Source organism: Ananas comosus, linkage group 10 (assembly GCF_001540865.1).
Source record: "Ananas comosus cultivar F153 linkage group 10, ASM154086v1, whole genome shotgun sequence".
In the NCBI taxonomy this organism is placed as follows: Eukaryota; Viridiplantae; Streptophyta; class Magnoliopsida; order Poales; family Bromeliaceae; genus Ananas; species Ananas comosus.
In genome coordinates, this window is record NC_033630.1 from 13,032,726 (window position 1) to 13,051,674 (window position 18,949).

The window sequence follows — 18,949 nt, forward strand, 5'->3', positions numbered from 1 at the left end:
AGTGTACTTGCTTTGAGATTGCCGCATCGTGGCCGTGTGGCTATATAAGGAGCCCTCACGCGATTATGAAAGACGAGGTGCTTTTTTTTCGTCTTCTTCTTCTCGAATCGTATGATAGTTTTGCGCAGGATCTCATAGATCGTCTCCTCCTTCTTTTCGATGCTGTTCCCTCTGGCTCCAATTTGGGTACGTAAATGATCGAATCCTCGCTCTTCAATTCAAATTGTTGTAGAGTTTGCAACTCTTCCCACGATTCAATTCAATTCGATTCGATACTCGAAGGGTTTCGTATTGCTTGATGTGAAATGTTGGGGAATTTTGAGCTTGATTTCGTAACTGTATGGCGATCATTTCTTCTTTGCTTGAATTTTAGGGTTAATATGGAGGGATTTAATGACGATAATGAGGTAGAAGATGGAATCGATCCAGAGAGAAGATCGAGCAAAGGAAGCAAACCCTCAAGGTACGAGAATTGGATCCTTCCTCACTTTACTAGCGAAATGCGGGACGTTGAGAGAATTGGAGCGCGTACTCGCGCCGATGATCGTTATCGGGCTTTTAAAGGATCGGCCGGCGATTCGCAAGGTGGTGAAATTTTGTGCAAGTAGATATATTGAGAATTCGCAGTATGCATCTTCATTGTTGAGGTATCTTAATGATCCCCATCCTTTTCTCTGGAACACTTTGATCAGAAGTTTTGAGCAAACCCACAAGCCACGGGATGCAATTAAATTGTATAAAGAGATGTTGTGTAGTTGTGTATGCCCTGATAAGTTCACCTTTCCTTTCGTGCTCAAAGCATGTGCTAGTGATTGGGCTCTTAAGGAAGGGGAACAGATTCATTGCCGAGTTGCAAAGAGCCCGTTGAGCATGGATTTGTTTGTCCAGGGTTCTTCAATCTTTATGTATGCCAGTTGTGGGAGGATGGGATCGGCAAAAGCTGTGTTTGATGCAATGCTGTATAGGAATTTGATCAGTTGGAATATGATGATCGATGGGTATGTTAAGAATGGTAACATTGGTGCTGCATTGAAAGTGTTTGATACAATGCCTAAACGTGATTTGTTCTCCTGGAATTTGATGATTGATGGGCTTTCGAAAGATCACCAGATTGAATTTGCTAGGCAGTTGTTTGATAAAATGCCTGAGAGGGACGTTATTGCATGGAACTCGATGATTGATGGCTATGCAAAATGTGGGAATATGAAAGTTGCAAAGGAGTTGTTTGATCAGGTTCCATTTAAAGATGAAGTCACTTGGGGCATCATGATTAATGGGTATGCTAACTCTAATCAGATAGGACTTGCTCACTGTTGGTTTGAGAAAATGCCGAATAAGAATTTAATAACTTGGAATTGCTTGCTTGGTGGGTATGCTAAATGTGGTGATGTTAGGGCAGCACACCAGTTATTTAATTCAATGCCTTTTAGAAATTTGACTTCTTGGAATACCATGCTTGACGCCTATGCAAAGCATGGAAAGATGGAACTTGCGTTCCAATTGTTCAATCTAATGCCACTTAAGGATGTTGTTTCTTGGAATATTTTAATTGACGGACATAATAAAATAGGAAATGTGCAATTAGCACAGGAGCTTTTTGACATCATGCCATATAGGGATGTGGTCTCTTGGAATCTAATGCTTTCGGGCTACAAAGAAAATGGACTGTTAAAAAAGGCAGTTGATTTGTTTTTCCACATGCACTTGCTAGGAGAAAAACCTGATTGCTTTACTTTAGCTATTGTTCTTTCTGCTATAGCCGATTTAGGCCTTATCGTTCAAGGTAGATGGGTTCATGCTTATGCTGAGAGGAGCAAGTTTTCATTGGATGGTAATATCGGTGTTTCTCTCATAGACATGTACTCCAAGTGTGGGTATGTTGACCTTGCATTGAATATCTTTGACAATATTCAACTCCGAAATATAGATCATTGGAATGCAATGATATCGGGGCTTGCAATACATGGATATGGGCATAATGCTGTCTCTTTGTTTGAAGGTATGAAGAAATCAACGGTAAAACCAGATGATATAACATTTATTGGGGTTTTGAGTGCTTGCAGTCATGCAGGCTTAGTATACGAGGGCTATCAATATTTTAAGCTTATGAGCATGAAATATGGTATAATTCCAAAGATCCAACACTATGGTTGTATGGTGGACCTTCTGGGCCGCGCAGGGTTTCTAGAAGCTGCAGTTGCAATAGTGAACTCTATGCCGATGGCACCTAATGATGTTGTGTGGAGAGCGCTTCTTGGTGCTTCTAGAAGCCATGGGAACCTCGAAATTGCTGAGCAGGCAGCGAGGCGACTTATCAACATGGTACCACATGACAGCAGTTCTTTCGTACTACTCTCTAATATATATGTGTATAAAGGTCAGTTCAAAAGTGCTAGGGATGTGTGGAAGATTATGAAGGAGAATGGGGTGTTGAAGAACCCTGGTTTGAGTTATATTGAGTTAAATGGTTTCCTCCATGAGTTTTCTGCTGGAGACACTTCACATCCTCAGACAATGGAGATATATCTTATCCTGAAATGCATGATACCAGCATTGATGTTAGCAGGTCATGTACCGGGTGTAAAGCAAACACTTTTTGATGCTGCGGAATAGAAAATTTTCTTTGTCTTTGTCATGCTTGAGTTATTACACCATTTACACACAGTCAGTTCGTTGGAGACATCTTTTGCTACTGGTAAATAGTACTAGCCGAGAAGCATGTTTAGCTTATCATAATATTTTATTATTTCTTTCTTGGAATTGATAGTTTCATTAGTCGCATTTTGCATACGCATGGCTATCATTTTATGCCTTGAAGTGCTAATTAAGGCTTGAGTAAAATCTCTAGGAGAATGGCATCATTATTACCATCTCAAAGTCCAATTGAAGTTTTTGGTTAAAGTTGCTGCAGAATGAACGAGGAATGGGTTAGTAATTTTACGGCTAAGCAGGAGTAAGGAAAAGATTTATAAGTTCATAATCACACAGCACTCATTTTCTTGTTTTCCTTAGCAGTTTAAATTTCACATTGTATATCATGTAGGTGAAATTTGTGTAACAATTACCTCACTTCCCTGTCAATCTTCATGCTTGGCAACTTTGTGTCACTTGATGAACCATTAGTTAGTTGCACTTTTCACCATTTGTCTTCCCACCACCACACCACTCCCCACCCCTGCCTTTTCTTTTTTTTTTTTAAGAACTACTCTTGTGCATGATGGCATAGTGTACTTCTTTGCTCACTCCAACATCTTTTCTATTTCCTTCTTTATATTTCTGTTTGAAGGCTTATATACTTGTCTGAAGCTACATTTGTCTTGAATCGTTACTAACTATATTTACAGTTTGTGTCAGAAAAATTGGGTATCATCGTGATCTTCAAACAAAGGAAAAAGCGGTAGAGATGATGAAGGGACCTATCTCTTGGTTTCTGAATGACAGAAGGTTTTCCATGGAAGATGCTGTAACCAACATGAGTAAAGCCATTCTAGATAAACTGCATATTAAGCTCCTTAAAAGGCTTATAATCAAACTATAATGTACCTTCTACTACAAGATTTCGTGACGCTCAATTAGCTTAGGACTTACTGTTTTGTCACAGATGGAGCAAAATTGAAGTTCTACATGTGGCTTCCAATCATTTTCTTGGAGTAAGTTATTCTTATGTTGCTATGCTTAAAATATCCCTCCGTTCATGTTGAACAAGCATATTATTTAGCAGCTTTTAATACTTGACACTGAGTTTATGTACAAGGGCATTTGAACCGAAAAAAAGAAGAAGTCTATATACGGGGGTTTAGTTGTGAAGAAGCCCTTGCACAGTAAGAGAGATGTTATCTTAGGGAAGTAATTATCGATACTAGGCTTCTTGCTTTCAATATTTTCTTTACTGTCCATTATAGAACCTGTTATTATTGACCTATAGGAGACTCCAGCATTAACTGTTATGTGCAGTTGCGAGGCGGCTTAAGTAACTCTTTATGTTCCTGGTCTATGAAAGCAGGATTTAGAAAGTGATCAACAACAAATAGGCAAAGGAGAACTGCCAAAAAGATGAGCAGCTGAGGCAAGCAATAATACATATTATGTATTCAAGGTCATTCTTCGCTCCACTAGGATTCCAGCTTTAACGAATAATCTTGCACATTCCATCATTCTATTCTCAAGGTAATCCTCTTTCTTATGCAGGGAGGCTTCGCAAAACAGAAACTGCTTAGCCTTGCCATAGATTTAGTACACTCTAATCCTCTCTTGAAGCCTTCGTGCGGAGGATGTGAGGAAGGTGCTAAGGCCAGATTGACTCCGGAGTTTATCAGTGAATATGCGTTTCTAAACAAGTAAACATATGCGTTTCTGAAGGGCTTGGAAAAATTCGAAAACACTTTGGAACTAACTTCTTCTAATGCTATTAAATGGCAACGGAAACCGCCATAGGCACTTCCCATTACCATTTTACATAGCATTGTAAGAGCAGAAGTACAAAGCGGTTTCAAATATTGTTAGTTTCTGAAAGCATGAAAATGGATGTGCGAGGGATGTAAGCAACTGAGTAAGGAGGTAGAAGAACATTGTGGGCTGCATAAGCTGGGCATGCAGAAAGCAGAGGCACGGATTTCAGGGCATGCAGTTGCTAAGAGACTACCCAGATGCGACAGCTTTATGCTTCAAAGGTGCGTGTTACTACTTACTAGAGCTTATCGTATTCCTATATTTAAATGTCGTTAATCCGCACATTTCACGAGTACGAAGAAAACTTTTATTCTAAATGTATAATGAATTATTTGTAAGAAACTTCTACATTATTTCTAAATGTATAATTAATTATTCATAAGAAAATTCTATATTAATATTTGAATTTTAAGTAAAAAAATGGGTTTACTGAAATTTAATACATAATTATATGCGTAAGTATTTGTATTAAAATTTTACAATATTCTATTGTATTTTTTGTGGTAAATATTATGTATGAGATCAATTTTATAAAAAAAAAAAAAAGGGTTTGCATGAGACTTGAAAATTTCATCCAAGAATCTAAATGACAAAGTTTGGTAATATAAGATTAATATGGAATTGGTTATTACTGATAGAAACTATTTTTGAGTAATATTTTGGTTCCAAACTACTATTTTGAACCCAAAGAAAAAATATGTTTGTTTTTTTTGTTTTTCTTTCCTTGGGGGCAACTGGGCAAGCATACAATCTTAACAAATAAATAAGAAAAGCTAAAACGAAAAAAGTTCACATGAAATCATCATAACAGGAATTTGAATGTGGACCAATAAATAATCTATAAATCTAAGACTAAATTACACTTTCGGTTTTCGAACTCTAGGCCATGTGATATTTTGGTTTCCAAACTTTTACTTGTTGCAATCTGACTCTAATTATATAAATTATTGTAATTAAAATTTACAATCCAATAAAATATTTTTTAAAAAATCATGGTGGAATAGGTGAACTTTAGAATAGTAATATAACTAATGCATTTTAGATTTTTTCCCTTTATAGCAGCACGACAGTAGTGTTACCTAAAACATGAAAGAAATATGCGAAATATGCGAAATATGCGGTTGATGTGCTATAATATTTGAAATTACCCCCTTATTTGGTACTCAACAAAAGTAGAGAAGAGGTTTAATTTTTTTGTTTCTTTTTTCCGAACGATAGCTTTTTTATTTGACACATTACTAAATCTTCATTATCTCTGTATTCCGATGCTTTAAACAACTTTAAAAAAAAAAAAAAGGGGGCTTTTCTGCAGGTACATTAAGGGCATGTTTGGTTCGTACATTTTGAATCCGGAATGGAAATCAGTTTGACCAAATCCTACTAATTTTGTTTAGTTCACAGGAATCGGTTTGGACTCCCATTCCGGATCGGAATGGGAATGGTCCATTAGCTTACAAATTGATTCCGGTCTCCAAACCCGGATTGAAGTTTCAATCCCAACTCCACACTCACCTCTTCCTCGGGCCCAATCTAACGTTTCTTTATCTTATCCATTCTTTCTCTTCATATACCAATCTTTTTCCTCTTTTGTCATCATTAGAAAAAACGTGATATATTATTTTTTATTACAATTTTATTCAAAAAAATTTATGCATTTTTTTGTAATTTTTTGCATAAAAAATTTTAAAATAAATTCCTTTTTTTTGGCATAGTTCTAACTTGAGAATAGTATTAATTTTTTTTTATAAATTTTAGATAGTTTTATAAAATTATATTTAAAAGTAAAATTAGTATTATGTTATTCTATTATTTTTTACTTTGTACGAACTAAATAGTAAAATAGGAATAATTCATTTCGATTTTCAATCTAGAAATGAACCAAACGTCTTCGGGGAGTAGGACAATCTAATTGCCATTCCAATTCATTCCTATTTCATTATCCATTCCAATTTCACTCTTGAACCAAACAAGTCCTAACCGTCTTACATTTTAATGGCAGCCAAATATGGAGTTATGCATTCTGAGGAACTTGATCATGTGCGACGGAGTTTATGAGACCATTATTATTCCTGTTGTAACAATTGTGTGCTGCATGTCACAATTTATTCTGCTTTACAAGTTACAACAATCAGCCGCACCTGCATTACAGGTAGCTGAACACAGCCGCCTTTAATTCTTTAATGCTCCAAAAGTATATGAAGGCACTTTAGAGCTCCTCTCCGATGCTATGAAATGCCCATGAAAACATCTAATAGAAAAGCAATTTACTGTATGCATAACAAATTTATTTTTTAACATACAGGGGGGTGGTAGTGTGGGGGACTGGGGGGCAGGCTCCAAAGCAATATTTGGGTATTTTGGAAGCTTCGGAGCAATAAAGTGGTTACTTTTGGTGAATAAATTCCCATACTAAGCCTCAAATGGCTGCAATAGTCAGGTCAAGATGGCCTTCTGGTCAGGTTTCTCCTTACGATTTGAGCAGGTCAACAACCAATACCAATCAGGCTATGCTGAACGATGAGGTCAAGAATTCATGAGCAGTAAGTATTTGGACTCTTTATACTCAATTGCCTGGAGTTCAGACTTTCAGCAGTTTTGGCCATGAATGTATGACAGAAAGGGCGGAGAGTTACTCACTGCGTTAGAATCTTGAGAGCAGTAAAGCGCGTAAACTTTCTCGCAAAGAGGAAGTAGGAGGCTGGTCTTCCTTTGCTTGTGCACCGTTGCCTCCTGAAACAGAATGCAAAGAGAGTCACCACTGTCGATCAACAGGAGACAACCTGATTCACTATAGCCTGAAATAATCATTACCATATATACTAAATGTATCTAAGTAAATCAAATTTCTTAGATTGATCAGATAAGCGTACATTGGAAGTTGCAAAGCTCTTTCACTTACATGTGCCAAGGATTTGTAATTTATAACTACAGTGTAGCTTGATCTGTTCTATAGCACGAAAATGCCCCCCTTTGCTGTCAAACTTTAAAACCACATTAGTTTCTTTTAATTCCCAATTATAATAAAATGTCCAATAATAAGCCCACTAGTTTCTTGCTTACATAGTAATTTACGAAAGGTTTCGAAAACTCAAGTGAAAAACAAAATATGCAAAAGAAAATTAAGTTGGGCTACAAAAAAATAAAGAAAATAGAAGAAGAAGAAGAAGAATATTTTGGACTATCCCATGAACATTTTTCTCATTTAGATATTTTCCCATTTTAGTTTTTTTTTTTTTTTAATATGGTCGTAGAATGCACCTTCCCTAGTCCAGTATTTTTGCTTATTGTTATTAAATAGTTTTTTTGAATTATAGAATTCTACCAGGATATAAGGAAAGAGAATATTGAAAAGTTTATCAATGTTTACTTGTCGGTATGGCATAAATGAGGACAACGAAAATATCTTGCATAGTGAGGAGGAGTATGAAGTATAGTTGGCAGTTACTTAGGTTATAGTGACATATTATTGCCTTCCCTACCCTGTGCAATCTTTGCACCTCATTTAAGGAAAAAGAAAAGGAAAAAGAAAAGGAGCACCCTTGGGCCTGGTAACCAACAAGTTGGCGGTGCATGGGCCGTCACTTGCGGCCCAATAGCGGATCCGCCTCAACCCTCCGGTTAAGGGCCCATTATTAGTAGAGAATAATATTCGAATAAGCCGTGTGCGCCACGTCAGCATGAAGAAGTGGTGAGATGAGGCCGGGATTGTTTAGCGGTCTATGGATGACGTGGTGCACCAAGTGTACTACATAATTTCTCCCGTTCTTAGACCATTTTTTCATATTTAGTGCGAGAGAGGCGGAGAGAGAGGAGGAGAAGTAGAGGCATGATGGCGTGGAGCATAGCGAGAGCGGCGTCGCTCATGAAGCTTCGGCTTCGCCTCTCCTCCTCCCCAATCCCCCCACATCTTAATCCCTCCACTACTCTCTTCCTCTCCGGAAACCCTAGTAAGTTACTCTCCATTCCGATCCTTGTGCTACAAAATCCAATCGCACTTCATCTTTGAGAACCAACCCTAGTCAATTATTCTATAAATCTTCGGCTGGATCTCTGCTTATATGCATCGTTGGAGCTCAATTTTGGTATCTACAGACTAATCTCTTGCGATTTGGTGGAGTAATTAGATGGGGCATTTGAACGATCTTCGCATAGCTATGTATATGCACGCAGTGGTTGAAAAAATGAAGAGAAAAGTAAAATGTTAGTAGAAGCAGAATCTAAATATCATATAGTTGATGCAATGTATCTTAGACAATAGTTAGAGGAACTGTTACCTTTGTGCAGTGAGGTGAGGAAGTCTAAAGATCAGCTATTTTTGGCCTTGTTTGGTGTCCTTTCCTCTTTTTTATGTTATTGGCTTACTAAACTCAAATTCTATGTGATCAAATGTGTCCGCAGATGAACTTCTCCATTGTTGTTGTGGTTGGTTGGCTCGCTCCCGCCAGATGTGGAATGACATCTTCTGGTAGAATTCATAGAAGCGAGAAAATTTTTTTAAAAAAATTGCTTCTTGGTTTTGGTCTTTATTACCAAAATAAACCCCGTAGATGTGTAGATTGCGAGCAATCCGCCATCCTCATATACAATTTGTACTTGAAAAATCCGCGATTCCAAATGAGGTCTTTCTTGTATTTGTTTTTATTTTTGGAGTGGCAGGGGATAATATTCTGTAAGTAGGAAATAGAAACGAGATAAACAAGAAGTTTAAACTTCCTTAAAAGAAGATAAAAGTCTTATGCTGTAATTATAAACGTTAAGTGGCCCTTTCTATGTAAACAGTGTAGCACCAAAAACCAAAAAAAAAAAGGAAAGGATTCACCACTGTACAGATTTCTTTGAAGCACTGTAGCTAAGGATGATATGACCTTCGTTAGAATGAATCAGAATCTCAATTAGAATTTTATAATGCAGAAAATAACAAACACAGGATTCTTTTGTGTGGTCGAATATGTTTCAAGATATTGCCTTGTCGTAATGTTCATAGCCTTTTATCTGTTACAGCGTAATTGCTCGTTTGACCCTTCAGTTTTACGTGGGCATTAATGTGTTGTTCAATTCTCTGTGACATTCTAGTACCTAGCTTAATAATGTCAATAACATCATTATGACTACTCTTAACCAATTTCTTTTTCAGTTTTAAAAGGAAATTTTTCTTTAGTTTCAGGAAGATCATCAGAGCTAAAAGTTTTGCGCAATTATGTTAGTCTTGCTTCACCAGTTTATGCACAAAGATTCAGATCAGTGTTTAGCATGCAAAAGATGATTGGGCGAAGCTTACACTTGTCAGGTAAATTTGATCATCTACTGTAACTTGTCCAAAAAAATAGGAAACTGATGTTAAATGTTTATTAAATATTTCAAGGTGTTCTTTAGAGTTTTGTCCTTTTTTTTTATTCATCTTTTATTTATTTCTTTTTTATTTTTTTGATACGGTTGTACTTATTAGTTCACAATTCTTAGGTGCAGCTTGTGTCTAGGTGAATACCTCATGGCTTTCTGTTTAAATACAGAAGGTTTCATTAGTCTTTTTATACTAGTTATGACCTCTTCAGCTCGTAGATTTAAATGTTTTTTAAGTCTAATTTGGAGTTGCTTAAGTGATGTCTAAAAATGAATTAGTTTGTATCCATCTATAGAATGATTAATCACTGATTAGTCATTGTTTGTCCTGTGTAATTACATAAATTAACGTTTACAGCATCGAAGAATTGTAACAAAAGTATGTCTGTGTAAAATGTCAATACTCCACAATATGAAAGAAAGAATAAAACGGAAGATGGATAAATTTTATGTCAAATGTCTTTGTATTGTTTGGATGCTTTGGCAAATCTAGTCATATTATTAATATAGCAATGCATACTTCTATGTACAATATATGCATATTACTGTATGTACCATCTGCCAACTCATCCAGTGAACGAGTGGTTTCACTGTGTGACCATCCATGTAGGAAGGAAGTTATTCACTGGAACTTTTATTGGAATTAGCATCTTAGGTGGACTGTTGCATCGCCCATCAAATATTGCTTATGCTATGGATGTGGATGGTGAGTTATCTTTCTGCCACATTTATATAGAACACTCTGTGCACAATCTTGAAGATTGGTGACCAACTTGATTTATTTATTGTTGCCTCCATGTGCTATTATCGATGTTCCTGGTTCTGCAGACTACGCCGAACCTTCAGGATATTTGAAGGATGATCTTAATACCTTTTGGGCTTTGACCAGGAAATTCCAGTTGCCTGTTGTTTTGCTTGTGATGGTGTTTTTGGGCTGGAGGCGTCCAGTAACACTTGTCGTTAATATCATACTTCTTCTCTTCTGTACAAGACCCAGTCCTTTCTCAATTTATATGTTTATTGAACAGGTTGGTTTGTGGTTTCTGCCATAGCAAGTTCCATGGAAAATTAAATCTTTGAGCATTGTGCGATCCTTTGTACTTATAGAATCTACTCTTTTCATCTAGTTTGCGCCTGATAGTTCTTGACTAGTATTTTCTCGTACAATTTTAATCACATTTTATAACTGGTCTTCTTGAAAGAATTTGATTTTCAAAATGTAAGTTGGTCATGGCACTGTTCCGCTATCTAATGATGGAGTGTTAATTGATGCCTTGCTGGTGATGTTACACAGTTCCAGTTAATCATTTTTACACAAGTTATTTCACCTGTTTCTGCCAACACATTCCATACAGTCTCCTTACATTGTTTTCCTGACTTATATTTCTGTAAAATTCTCAAAGCAGCAAGAAAAACAAAAGAAAAACTGAGACAGCAAGAGAAAAAGAAAGGATACGGCAAAAAAACTGATTGCAGAAATCAAATGGCAGAAAATGAGCAAAATTATTACTTGAGATTATTTGAGCTTCAGGTTGCACTGAGACAGTATGGTGAGCAAATAATTAGCCCGAAGTGATTACTCCATAACCAAACAATGAAATTCAATCATTTCTGTGGCTTTTAGAGTTAAACCTTGGGGAATTGTTGTTCAGTTGAGCTAGCAGGTCTTCGAAGTTTTATGATTTTACAGCCCATTTTGGATGGAGAGAGTAGGAGTGTCAAGAAGACATGCTGAATTTATTTATTTTTTCTTTCAGTGGCTGAATAATGTCTCTAAATGGTAGGAAATGCCTCATCTCCCAGCAAGAAACTGCTCTTCCTGTCATGCTGCTAGAATAATTTCTTCCATTTCTTTTACACAACAAAACCAGTGTTCACTCCATGTAATTTGCTAAAGTAACCATTTAATCCGACATACAAGGTTGTATCTTTACCAAGTACTTTGATGATTAATGATTAATGACAAGTAACGTAAGTTCCAGAGCTTTTATTGCTGTTTACTTTTTCCTTGCAAATATAGCTGCATAAGATTCAACTTAGCTTTTGTGTATGGAATCACTATGAGTAGAAGCATGAAGAAAGAAAATTACTCATATCTAGATAGATAAAAAACCGAATATGTAAATAAGCAATTGAATAATAAATCTTTAGTTTTTGAATTATACAGCTCTTTGTATCTCTTTGACTTTGTTCATCTGGGATTTCAACTTAGAAGAAATTTAACTGTTGCAGCTGCGTCAGAGAGAGATGCGTCGGGATCCCAGCTTCCATAAAACAAAGGTGAGTTTGTATCATTGGTATTCAGATCAATGTAATATCTGTGTAACTACACTGTTATTGAGATGATTATTGTTTATTAAAGATTCTCCTCATATAAGCTTGCAATGTAGCTGTTGGTGCAAATAGACCATGTACATTGTCCGGTGGTTTCAAATTATCTTATTATCATCTGTAATATAATCCTGTATCTGCAGTTCTTGTATGCAAGGAATGTCGAAGTTGAAGATTACAAGCTTCTTTGTATCGGCGAAGTTGAACTAAGAGACAAAAAGCTCCACGTCATCGGAATTTTGGGCGGCTGGTGGATTTTTAGTGTTTCGCATTTAGCATGACCAAGTATATGTAAATGGGAAAGGGAAAGTTATCTGAAAGCTTCTCCTATTGAGTCGACATTGAAGGGGTTGGAGTTATTGATCCTCTAAGCTCACTATTATGTTTTTTTTTTTGGCTGAATCCATTTAACAATAGCGATCCACTTGATTGCTCTTGGTCCTGCATAGTTGTTCAAGTATATGTGTTGCAATTCTAAACCTGGCCTCACCAGTTTTGACTATTAGATGTCTACCTCTTTGCCGTATAAAGAATAAATTCTCTTGAATGGTTTGTCTCTGTGTTTTCAAATCTGATTAAACCAAGCATACGATCTCTAGTTTTGTTTATTGCAATTTTATTTATCTTTGAATGTACAAGATTGATTGCAGATGGATTAAGTTATGGTACTTGGTACATGCTTTGCATGCTTAACTTGGGTGAATGGTCGTGACAACATGTCCACAGAAGCATAAATGAAGTTGGATGATGCATACCAATTGTTACTTTGTGCACTTTGGTAAAGCAAGTAATACAAGAATGTAAGTTAGGTATCAATGTGTGGATAAGTATCAACCAATTGCTGACTCATTCCCTTGCCAATTTGCTGTCTAAGATGCTCTCAAGTTACCTATCCAGAAGAAATAAGAATCTGGGTAAGCATTTTCGCAAATCTCAATCAAGCGATATGGATAAATCTTGATATTTTCTGGATAACTTGCTGCTTGATATTTTCAGATCTTTTCACACTTTGATTGTTGTTATTGTAGTGAGGAGAACTAAATGCATGATTGGCCAATGGACTTGGCTTTTGGACCAACTTTCTCTAATTGTGAAGTAAAACTCAAGCATTTAGTAACAATTTTAAAGTCAAGCATATAGTAGGCAAAATTTGTTAGTTTTTAGCTGGAGCGGAAAGCCAGGTGAACTTCTATCAAGAAAAATTTCGGACGGCTCTCATGTAGAGTTGAAGCTGCTTCAAGTATTCGGTAAATGGAAAATTATAGGTTTATATCTGAAATAGGAAGCCAAAATGCGATTTTGGATCGAAAACCCAGAAGCCCAAATCGGAACTTGTGCCTCTAATTTTAGGAGCAAGCTGTGTAAGGATTTCAAATTTGAATTTGGTTTCTTAAAATGGCTTTATCTGGCGAATGCTCTATTTTTCTCTAGAATCAACTTTTGGATCGATTCTTGATTAGTAGTAGGCCCACTTTCTTTCTGACACAAAGATAAATGGTTTGGAATCACATTCTCTGCCACTTTTTGCTTTACCCCTTATTCTTTTCTGACTCTCTTATTGGTTTCATGCAGCTGGAGCTGCTCAACTGCTTGTGAACTTTAACTCTGCAAGGTTATTAAGTACTGTAAGCAACAGTATACTAAGGAATCAAGTAAAGGGGGCACAAGAAGAAGACGCTGAAATAAAGCTGGATCTCTTCTAAGAAATAGGAATCTCAAAAGAGAGATAGAAAGAAGCTTCTGTCTCTCTTTTTTGAGTTCCTACGGAGCCTCAAAATGTCTATATAAGTAGAAGAAAACAACACAGAAGCAGAAGAAGCTTATAGGGAAAGTAAAAAGTGTTTAGTATAGGCTCTCACTTGAGTTGTATATATGGCGATGAGGAATGTCGGAGTGGCTGTGGATTTCTCTCCATGCAGCAAAGCAGCACTTAGGTGGGCATCGACCAACCTTGTGAGGAGCGGCGATCGCCTTGTACTTGTATATGTCAACACTAACTACCAGATTGAGCAAGGGGTGATTCATCTATGGGAGCAAAATGGTTCACGTGCGTTAGTCCTTTCTGTCCGTCTCTCGTTAAAAGTAGCCGTTTCTGGTCTCAACCTTTTTGCCGTGGTAATGATTTTTCTTGCTTCAATTTTTCAGCTTTCATACCTTTGAATGAATTCTCCGATCCCTCCATTACCAAGAGATATGGCGTGTCGCCAGACAATGAAGCACTCGAAATTCTGGGTCAGGCGTATCAGAAAGGGGTATTACTGCTCATAATCACACACAACAAATACATGGCTCAAATCGAAACAAAGTTCTATTTGGTTGCTGAAAAGATTAAAAATAATGCATCACATATTGCAACTGCAGGTAGAAGTTGTTGCTAAGATATATTGGGGCGATCCGACGAAGAAGCTATGCGAAGCAATTGAGCAGATCCCATTGCACTGCCTAGTCGTAGGAAACAGAGGGTTAAGCAAAATTAAAAGGTCAGCTTCTTCGCCATCACTTCATTTCGTGACATTTTCCGATCTAGAAGAGCTGACATTTTTGTTTCACTTTTCTGATAATTAATTCAACAGGTTCATATACACTTGCGAGTAACCTTAAATTATGTCATGCAGGGCTCTCCTGGGAAGCGTAAGCAGCTACGTCGTGAACCATGCAACTTGCCCAGTGACAGTAGTGAAAGAAACTACCTTCTGATTGTTCATATATAAAGTTTAGCAGTGGCCAGTTAAGATAATACATATATCAGCCTATCTTTGATGTGTATTATAGCTTTAAGAATAGTAATTAGCACCTCCCAATATCACCCAGTAATGCGTTATGCTGTACTTTGATGTCTATGCATATATCTATATTGTTGTACAATAGCAGACATGTTGAAGTGCCTCTCGAATCTGTGAGTTTGAAATTTTGATGCAGTACAAAAGAACTAGTCATGAGTGCGTTGTTCCTACAGTGCCAAGCAGGGTCCATCTATTATTTTTATCATCAATAACCAAGTGTTGATTTTGCTGTCATATCATTTTTCTTTCTTTTGTTTAATTTTGCAATTTGATTACACAGAACACAAATGAGCAGTATTGCATTAGCTATAGAGTACGTGCGACGCACGTCGCATTTGCAAATTAAATTAAAAGTTTTAAATGAATTATTAATTTGGATTTTAAATTTTAAATGATTTTTTATGGCTCGAGTCTATTTTTAACTAATTTATTTATAAATTTAATTTCTTTCTTAGTATATTGAAAATTTAGTTATACTGTAAATATTTTTTATACACTCGTTCTATAACATACAAAATTTGATCAGTAATGTGTATCCAAAACTAAAAAATTTCAATTGATTCCAAATCTTAATTAATTTAAAATTTTTAAAATTTCATTAGTAATCTCTTTCAAAATTTTCAATATACTAAGAAAGAAATTAAATTTATAAATAAATTAGTTAAAAATAGACTCGAGCCATAAAAAATCATTTAAAATTTAAAATCCAAATTAATAATTCATTTAAAACTTTTAATTTAATTTGCAAATGCGACGTGCGTCGCACGTACTCTATAGCTAATGCAATACTGCTCATTTGTGTTCTGTGTAATCAAATTGCAAAATTAAACAAAAGAAAGAAAAATGATATGACAGCAAAATCAACACTTGGTTATTGATGATAAAAATAATAGATGGACCCTGCTTGGCACTGTAGGAACANTTTTTCCCTTAAATTTTAAAATTTTTAATCTTTAAAAAATAAAAGGAAAATTCTAACATTGTTTAGCTATTGAAAGGATATTATGGTTAAAAACAATTACTACTATTAAGTTTACAATTATCGTAACAAAAAATTTAAGTTTAAAAGTTATAAAATAATTTGAATAGAAGTTTAAAAAGTTTAAAATCTTTAAAAAATTATTTGGGCAGAAATTTTAAAAAATAAATGAACAAATTATTTGAGTAAAATTAACTTTTTCAAATATCTGGATAGTTTTAAACTGAAAACTATTATATATAAATATAAAGTATGGGCTCTCTCGGAAGCAATTGGGTCCGTTCGCCCCAGTCCGAATAGGGCGGAAACGGGCCGGGCCGGGCCAGGCCGGGCCGAATTCTATTGTATCCGTGCAGTGCGAAGGCCCGGCCTGTTTAAATATCTATAATAATCGCCTCCGACTCAAGCGGTACGCTCACCTCCCAGTATTCTCGACCTTAACCTTTTTTCGCCCCAACCGATGCGAAAAAATTATTTTGCGGCAAATGCGGCGATGTTGTTTGTGCGGTGAGCTCACCGGCAATGACCAGACTCAAAAACCGCTGCTTTGATCCACCTGGCCCGGTGAGAAGAGCGGTTATTCTCACTCTAATTATGTACAGTTCAAATCAGTCTAATTAAAAACCCACAACTGAAACAGATCAAAATTTAAACTTTAAAGTATGGGAGTTTTAATTTGCTTTTAATTCGAAAATCAAAATTCAATTTTGATTCACTTGTAATAAAAATTTTTAATTTTCTAAATCAAATTTAAAAAAAATATATTGTGTGTGCATACTGGTGTAGGTCATATTTTGTACTGCCTGACTTTAAATAGAAAAATTTCTACATGTATTGAGTGAATATGTACGATCTATAGTCCACAATACTAAAACTTTATGGTAGAACCTTAAAATTGAATCTAATTCGTTGAATAAGGAATTTCGTTACGTAAATTTTGCCAAAAAAAAAAAAAAAAATCTGCCAGCTTAATGATACGTACTTTTCTATATGCAGTATATAGCAGATGTATGCATGTAACCCTTCATCCCCTTCTCCGACTCGTCAAAAGTTATAGCTGCTGCTTCTTCTCCTTCTTCTTCTTCTTCTTCATGAAGGCCACCACCGTCGTTCGCAGAACTCGCACCGCATTCCTCCACCACCTCCGACCCCTAACCAAATCCCTCCTCCTCCTCTCCCTCTCCACCCACGCCAACCCCAATCCCCATCACCCCTCCCCCACCACCATTGCCACCTCCTCACGGAGCGACCACATCTCCGCGTTCCTGCGAACCACAGCGCCAACCCCGTCCTGGGAAACCCTAACCGCCACCTTCGGATCCCTCCATCTCACCCACCCTCTCGTCGAAGCCGTGCTCCTCGACCTCAGGGAACCCCCCCACGCCAAAAAGGCCCTGGCTTTTTTCCACTGGTCCTCAAAGCGGAGCCCTTTTTACCGCCGCCACAGCCTCCGCTCCTACTGCGTCCTCGTCCACATCCTCGTCCGCGCGGGGCTCCTCCTCGACGCGCGCGCGCTGCTCGAATCGGCCATCTTGTACAGGGACTCGGCGTCGGGGTCGCCGGCTCCACCTCTTTTGGGCACGCTTTGGTCCACCTACGAAGCCGTTGTTCCCGGCTCGCGCGTCTTCGATCTCCTGGTCCAAACCTGCGCCAAGATGAGGCTCGTCGATCTCGCTTTCGATGCTTGTAGCTACTTCAGCGATCGAGGGTTCACTTCGAGCCTGATCAGCTTCAATTCCATGCTCCGTGTGGCGGTGAAATCGAGCATGAATGAGTTGGCGTGGAAGGTGTTTGAGTCTATGCTCCAGAGAAGAGTGTACCCGAATCAGACCACCGTTGAGACCATGATCAGTTTGATGTGTAAAGAGGGGAGTTTGCGCGAGATGGTAAGTGTAGTGGAGAGAATTCACGGTAAGAAGTGCGCGCCGAGCGTGGTCGCTAATGTTGCATTGGTGTTGAGGATTGTAGACGAGGGTAGGATCGAAGAAGGGATTTTGCTTTTGAAGAGGATGCTGCAGAAGAACATCGTGTTCGACGATATTGTGCACTCTTTGGTTATACATTCTCATTGCCGGATGGGTGATTTGGAATCCGCTTATCAGCGGCGTGAAGAGATGATCAACAAAGGATGTAGCATGAATGCCTTTGTGTATACCTGCTTCATAGGAGCTCATTGCGATCGAGGTGACATTGTGGAGTCCGCAAAGTTGATGCAAGAGATGGTATCTATAGTTGGATTGAAGCCATATGATCAGACCTATAATTTTCTTATTGTGGGGTGTTTCAAAACAGGGAGAATGGAAGAGGGCTTGACCTGCTATGAGAAGATGCGCGAAGATGGCTTCTTGCCTAGTAGTTCGACATGCAATAAAATGATGGGCGCGCTTTGCGAATCGCGAGATGTCAACAAGGCGAATGAATTACTTACCGAGTTGATCAATAGAGGATTTATTCCTAACGAAGAGACATATTTAGTACTCATTGACGGGTACGGGAGAATCGAAGAAGCCGAAGGGGTTGTTAAGCTCTACTATGAGATGGAGCACAGAGGGCTTAATCCCGGCCCGGCAGTTCTTGCTGCAGTTATTCAGAATCTCTGTAAATGCAACAAGTTGAATCAAGCAGAGAAGTTTTTAGCTGTGATGAGGCAGAAAACATTGGCTCCCACTAGGTGTATATATGATGCGCTGATCACGTGTTGTTGTGAACAGGGTAATAAGAAGAGGGCGCTTCAGTTCTATGATGAGATGACAAGAAATAAGCTGATTCCCTCAGCTGATGCTTTTATGACACTCGCGAAGAAATTGTTCATAAGAAAGCGTGAAACTCAAAGCTTGCGGAGAAAATGTTCATCATCAAAAACAATATGAGTGGCACCATTGAACTGAGTAATTTATTGCATTCTTCGAGGAAGTTGGCAGACTCTAACAGGTTCCAAACCACCATCTGCATTGCTGTACAACTTTTTATACCTAATTTAGATGGCGAAAAGTAAAAATATTGTAGTCATATGAGTTGCTGACTGCAAAATAAACAAGGTAAATTTGAAGGATTAATCGCAACATGA

The 18,949-nt window shown here is 37.4% G+C and overlaps 4 protein-coding genes across 10 annotated transcripts; all 4 read left to right on the top strand.

The window, feature by feature from the left end:
- Positions 1-7,430, top strand: LOC109716063 (pentatricopeptide repeat-containing protein At2g45350, chloroplastic-like). 3 transcript variants are annotated; one of them, XM_020241346.1, is made up of 8 exons: positions 2-186; positions 374-2,695; positions 3,345-3,476; positions 3,602-3,650; positions 4,004-4,096; positions 4,189-4,670; positions 6,449-6,598; positions 6,752-7,430. In XM_020241346.1, exon 2 carries the CDS (start codon positions 415-417, stop codon positions 2,611-2,613), a length of 2,199 nt encoding a protein of 732 aa, XP_020096935.1. In that variant the 5' UTR covers positions 2-186; positions 374-414; the 3' UTR covers positions 2,614-2,695; positions 3,345-3,476; positions 3,602-3,650; positions 4,004-4,096; positions 4,189-4,670; positions 6,449-6,598; positions 6,752-7,430. The 3 variants fall into 3 exon arrangements, with proteins under 3 accessions (XP_020096936.1, XP_020096935.1, XP_020096934.1); XM_020241347.1 differs by having other exon boundaries at positions 1-186; positions 3,355-3,650; XM_020241345.1 differs by having other exon boundaries at positions 3,345-3,650.
- On the top strand, positions 8,241-12,667 carry LOC109716064. Of its 4 annotated transcripts, none has more exons than XM_020241348.1 (6): positions 8,241-8,396; positions 9,608-9,736; positions 10,364-10,495; positions 10,609-10,817; positions 12,022-12,069; positions 12,264-12,667. In XM_020241348.1, the coding sequence occupies exons 1-6, from the start codon at positions 8,276-8,278 to the stop codon at positions 12,399-12,401; spliced, it is 777 nt and encodes a 258-aa protein (XP_020096937.1). In that variant the 5' UTR covers positions 8,241-8,275; the 3' UTR covers positions 12,402-12,667. The 4 variants fall into 4 exon arrangements, with proteins under 4 accessions (XP_020096937.1, XP_020096938.1, XP_020096939.1 ...); XM_020241349.1 differs by having other exon boundaries at positions 10,618-10,817; XM_020241350.1 differs by having other exon boundaries at positions 10,400-10,495.
- LOC109716066 (universal stress protein PHOS32-like) lies at positions 12,820-15,137 on the top strand. Of its 2 annotated transcripts, none has more exons than XM_020241352.1 (4): positions 12,820-14,167; positions 14,266-14,372; positions 14,482-14,600; positions 14,736-15,137. In XM_020241352.1, the coding sequence occupies exons 1-4, from the start codon at positions 13,993-13,995 to the stop codon at positions 14,815-14,817; spliced, it is 483 nt and encodes a 160-aa protein (XP_020096941.1). In that variant the 5' UTR covers positions 12,820-13,992; the 3' UTR covers positions 14,818-15,137. The 2 variants fall into 2 exon arrangements, with proteins under 2 accessions (XP_020096941.1, XP_020096942.1); XM_020241353.1 differs by having other exon boundaries at positions 14,694-14,820.
- Positions 16,807-18,938, top strand: LOC109716039 (pentatricopeptide repeat-containing protein At1g66345, mitochondrial). The gene has a single exon (XM_020241316.1). The coding sequence runs from the start codon at positions 16,854-16,856 to the stop codon at positions 18,750-18,752; it is 1,899 nt and encodes a 632-aa protein (XP_020096905.1). The 5' UTR covers positions 16,807-16,853; the 3' UTR covers positions 18,753-18,938.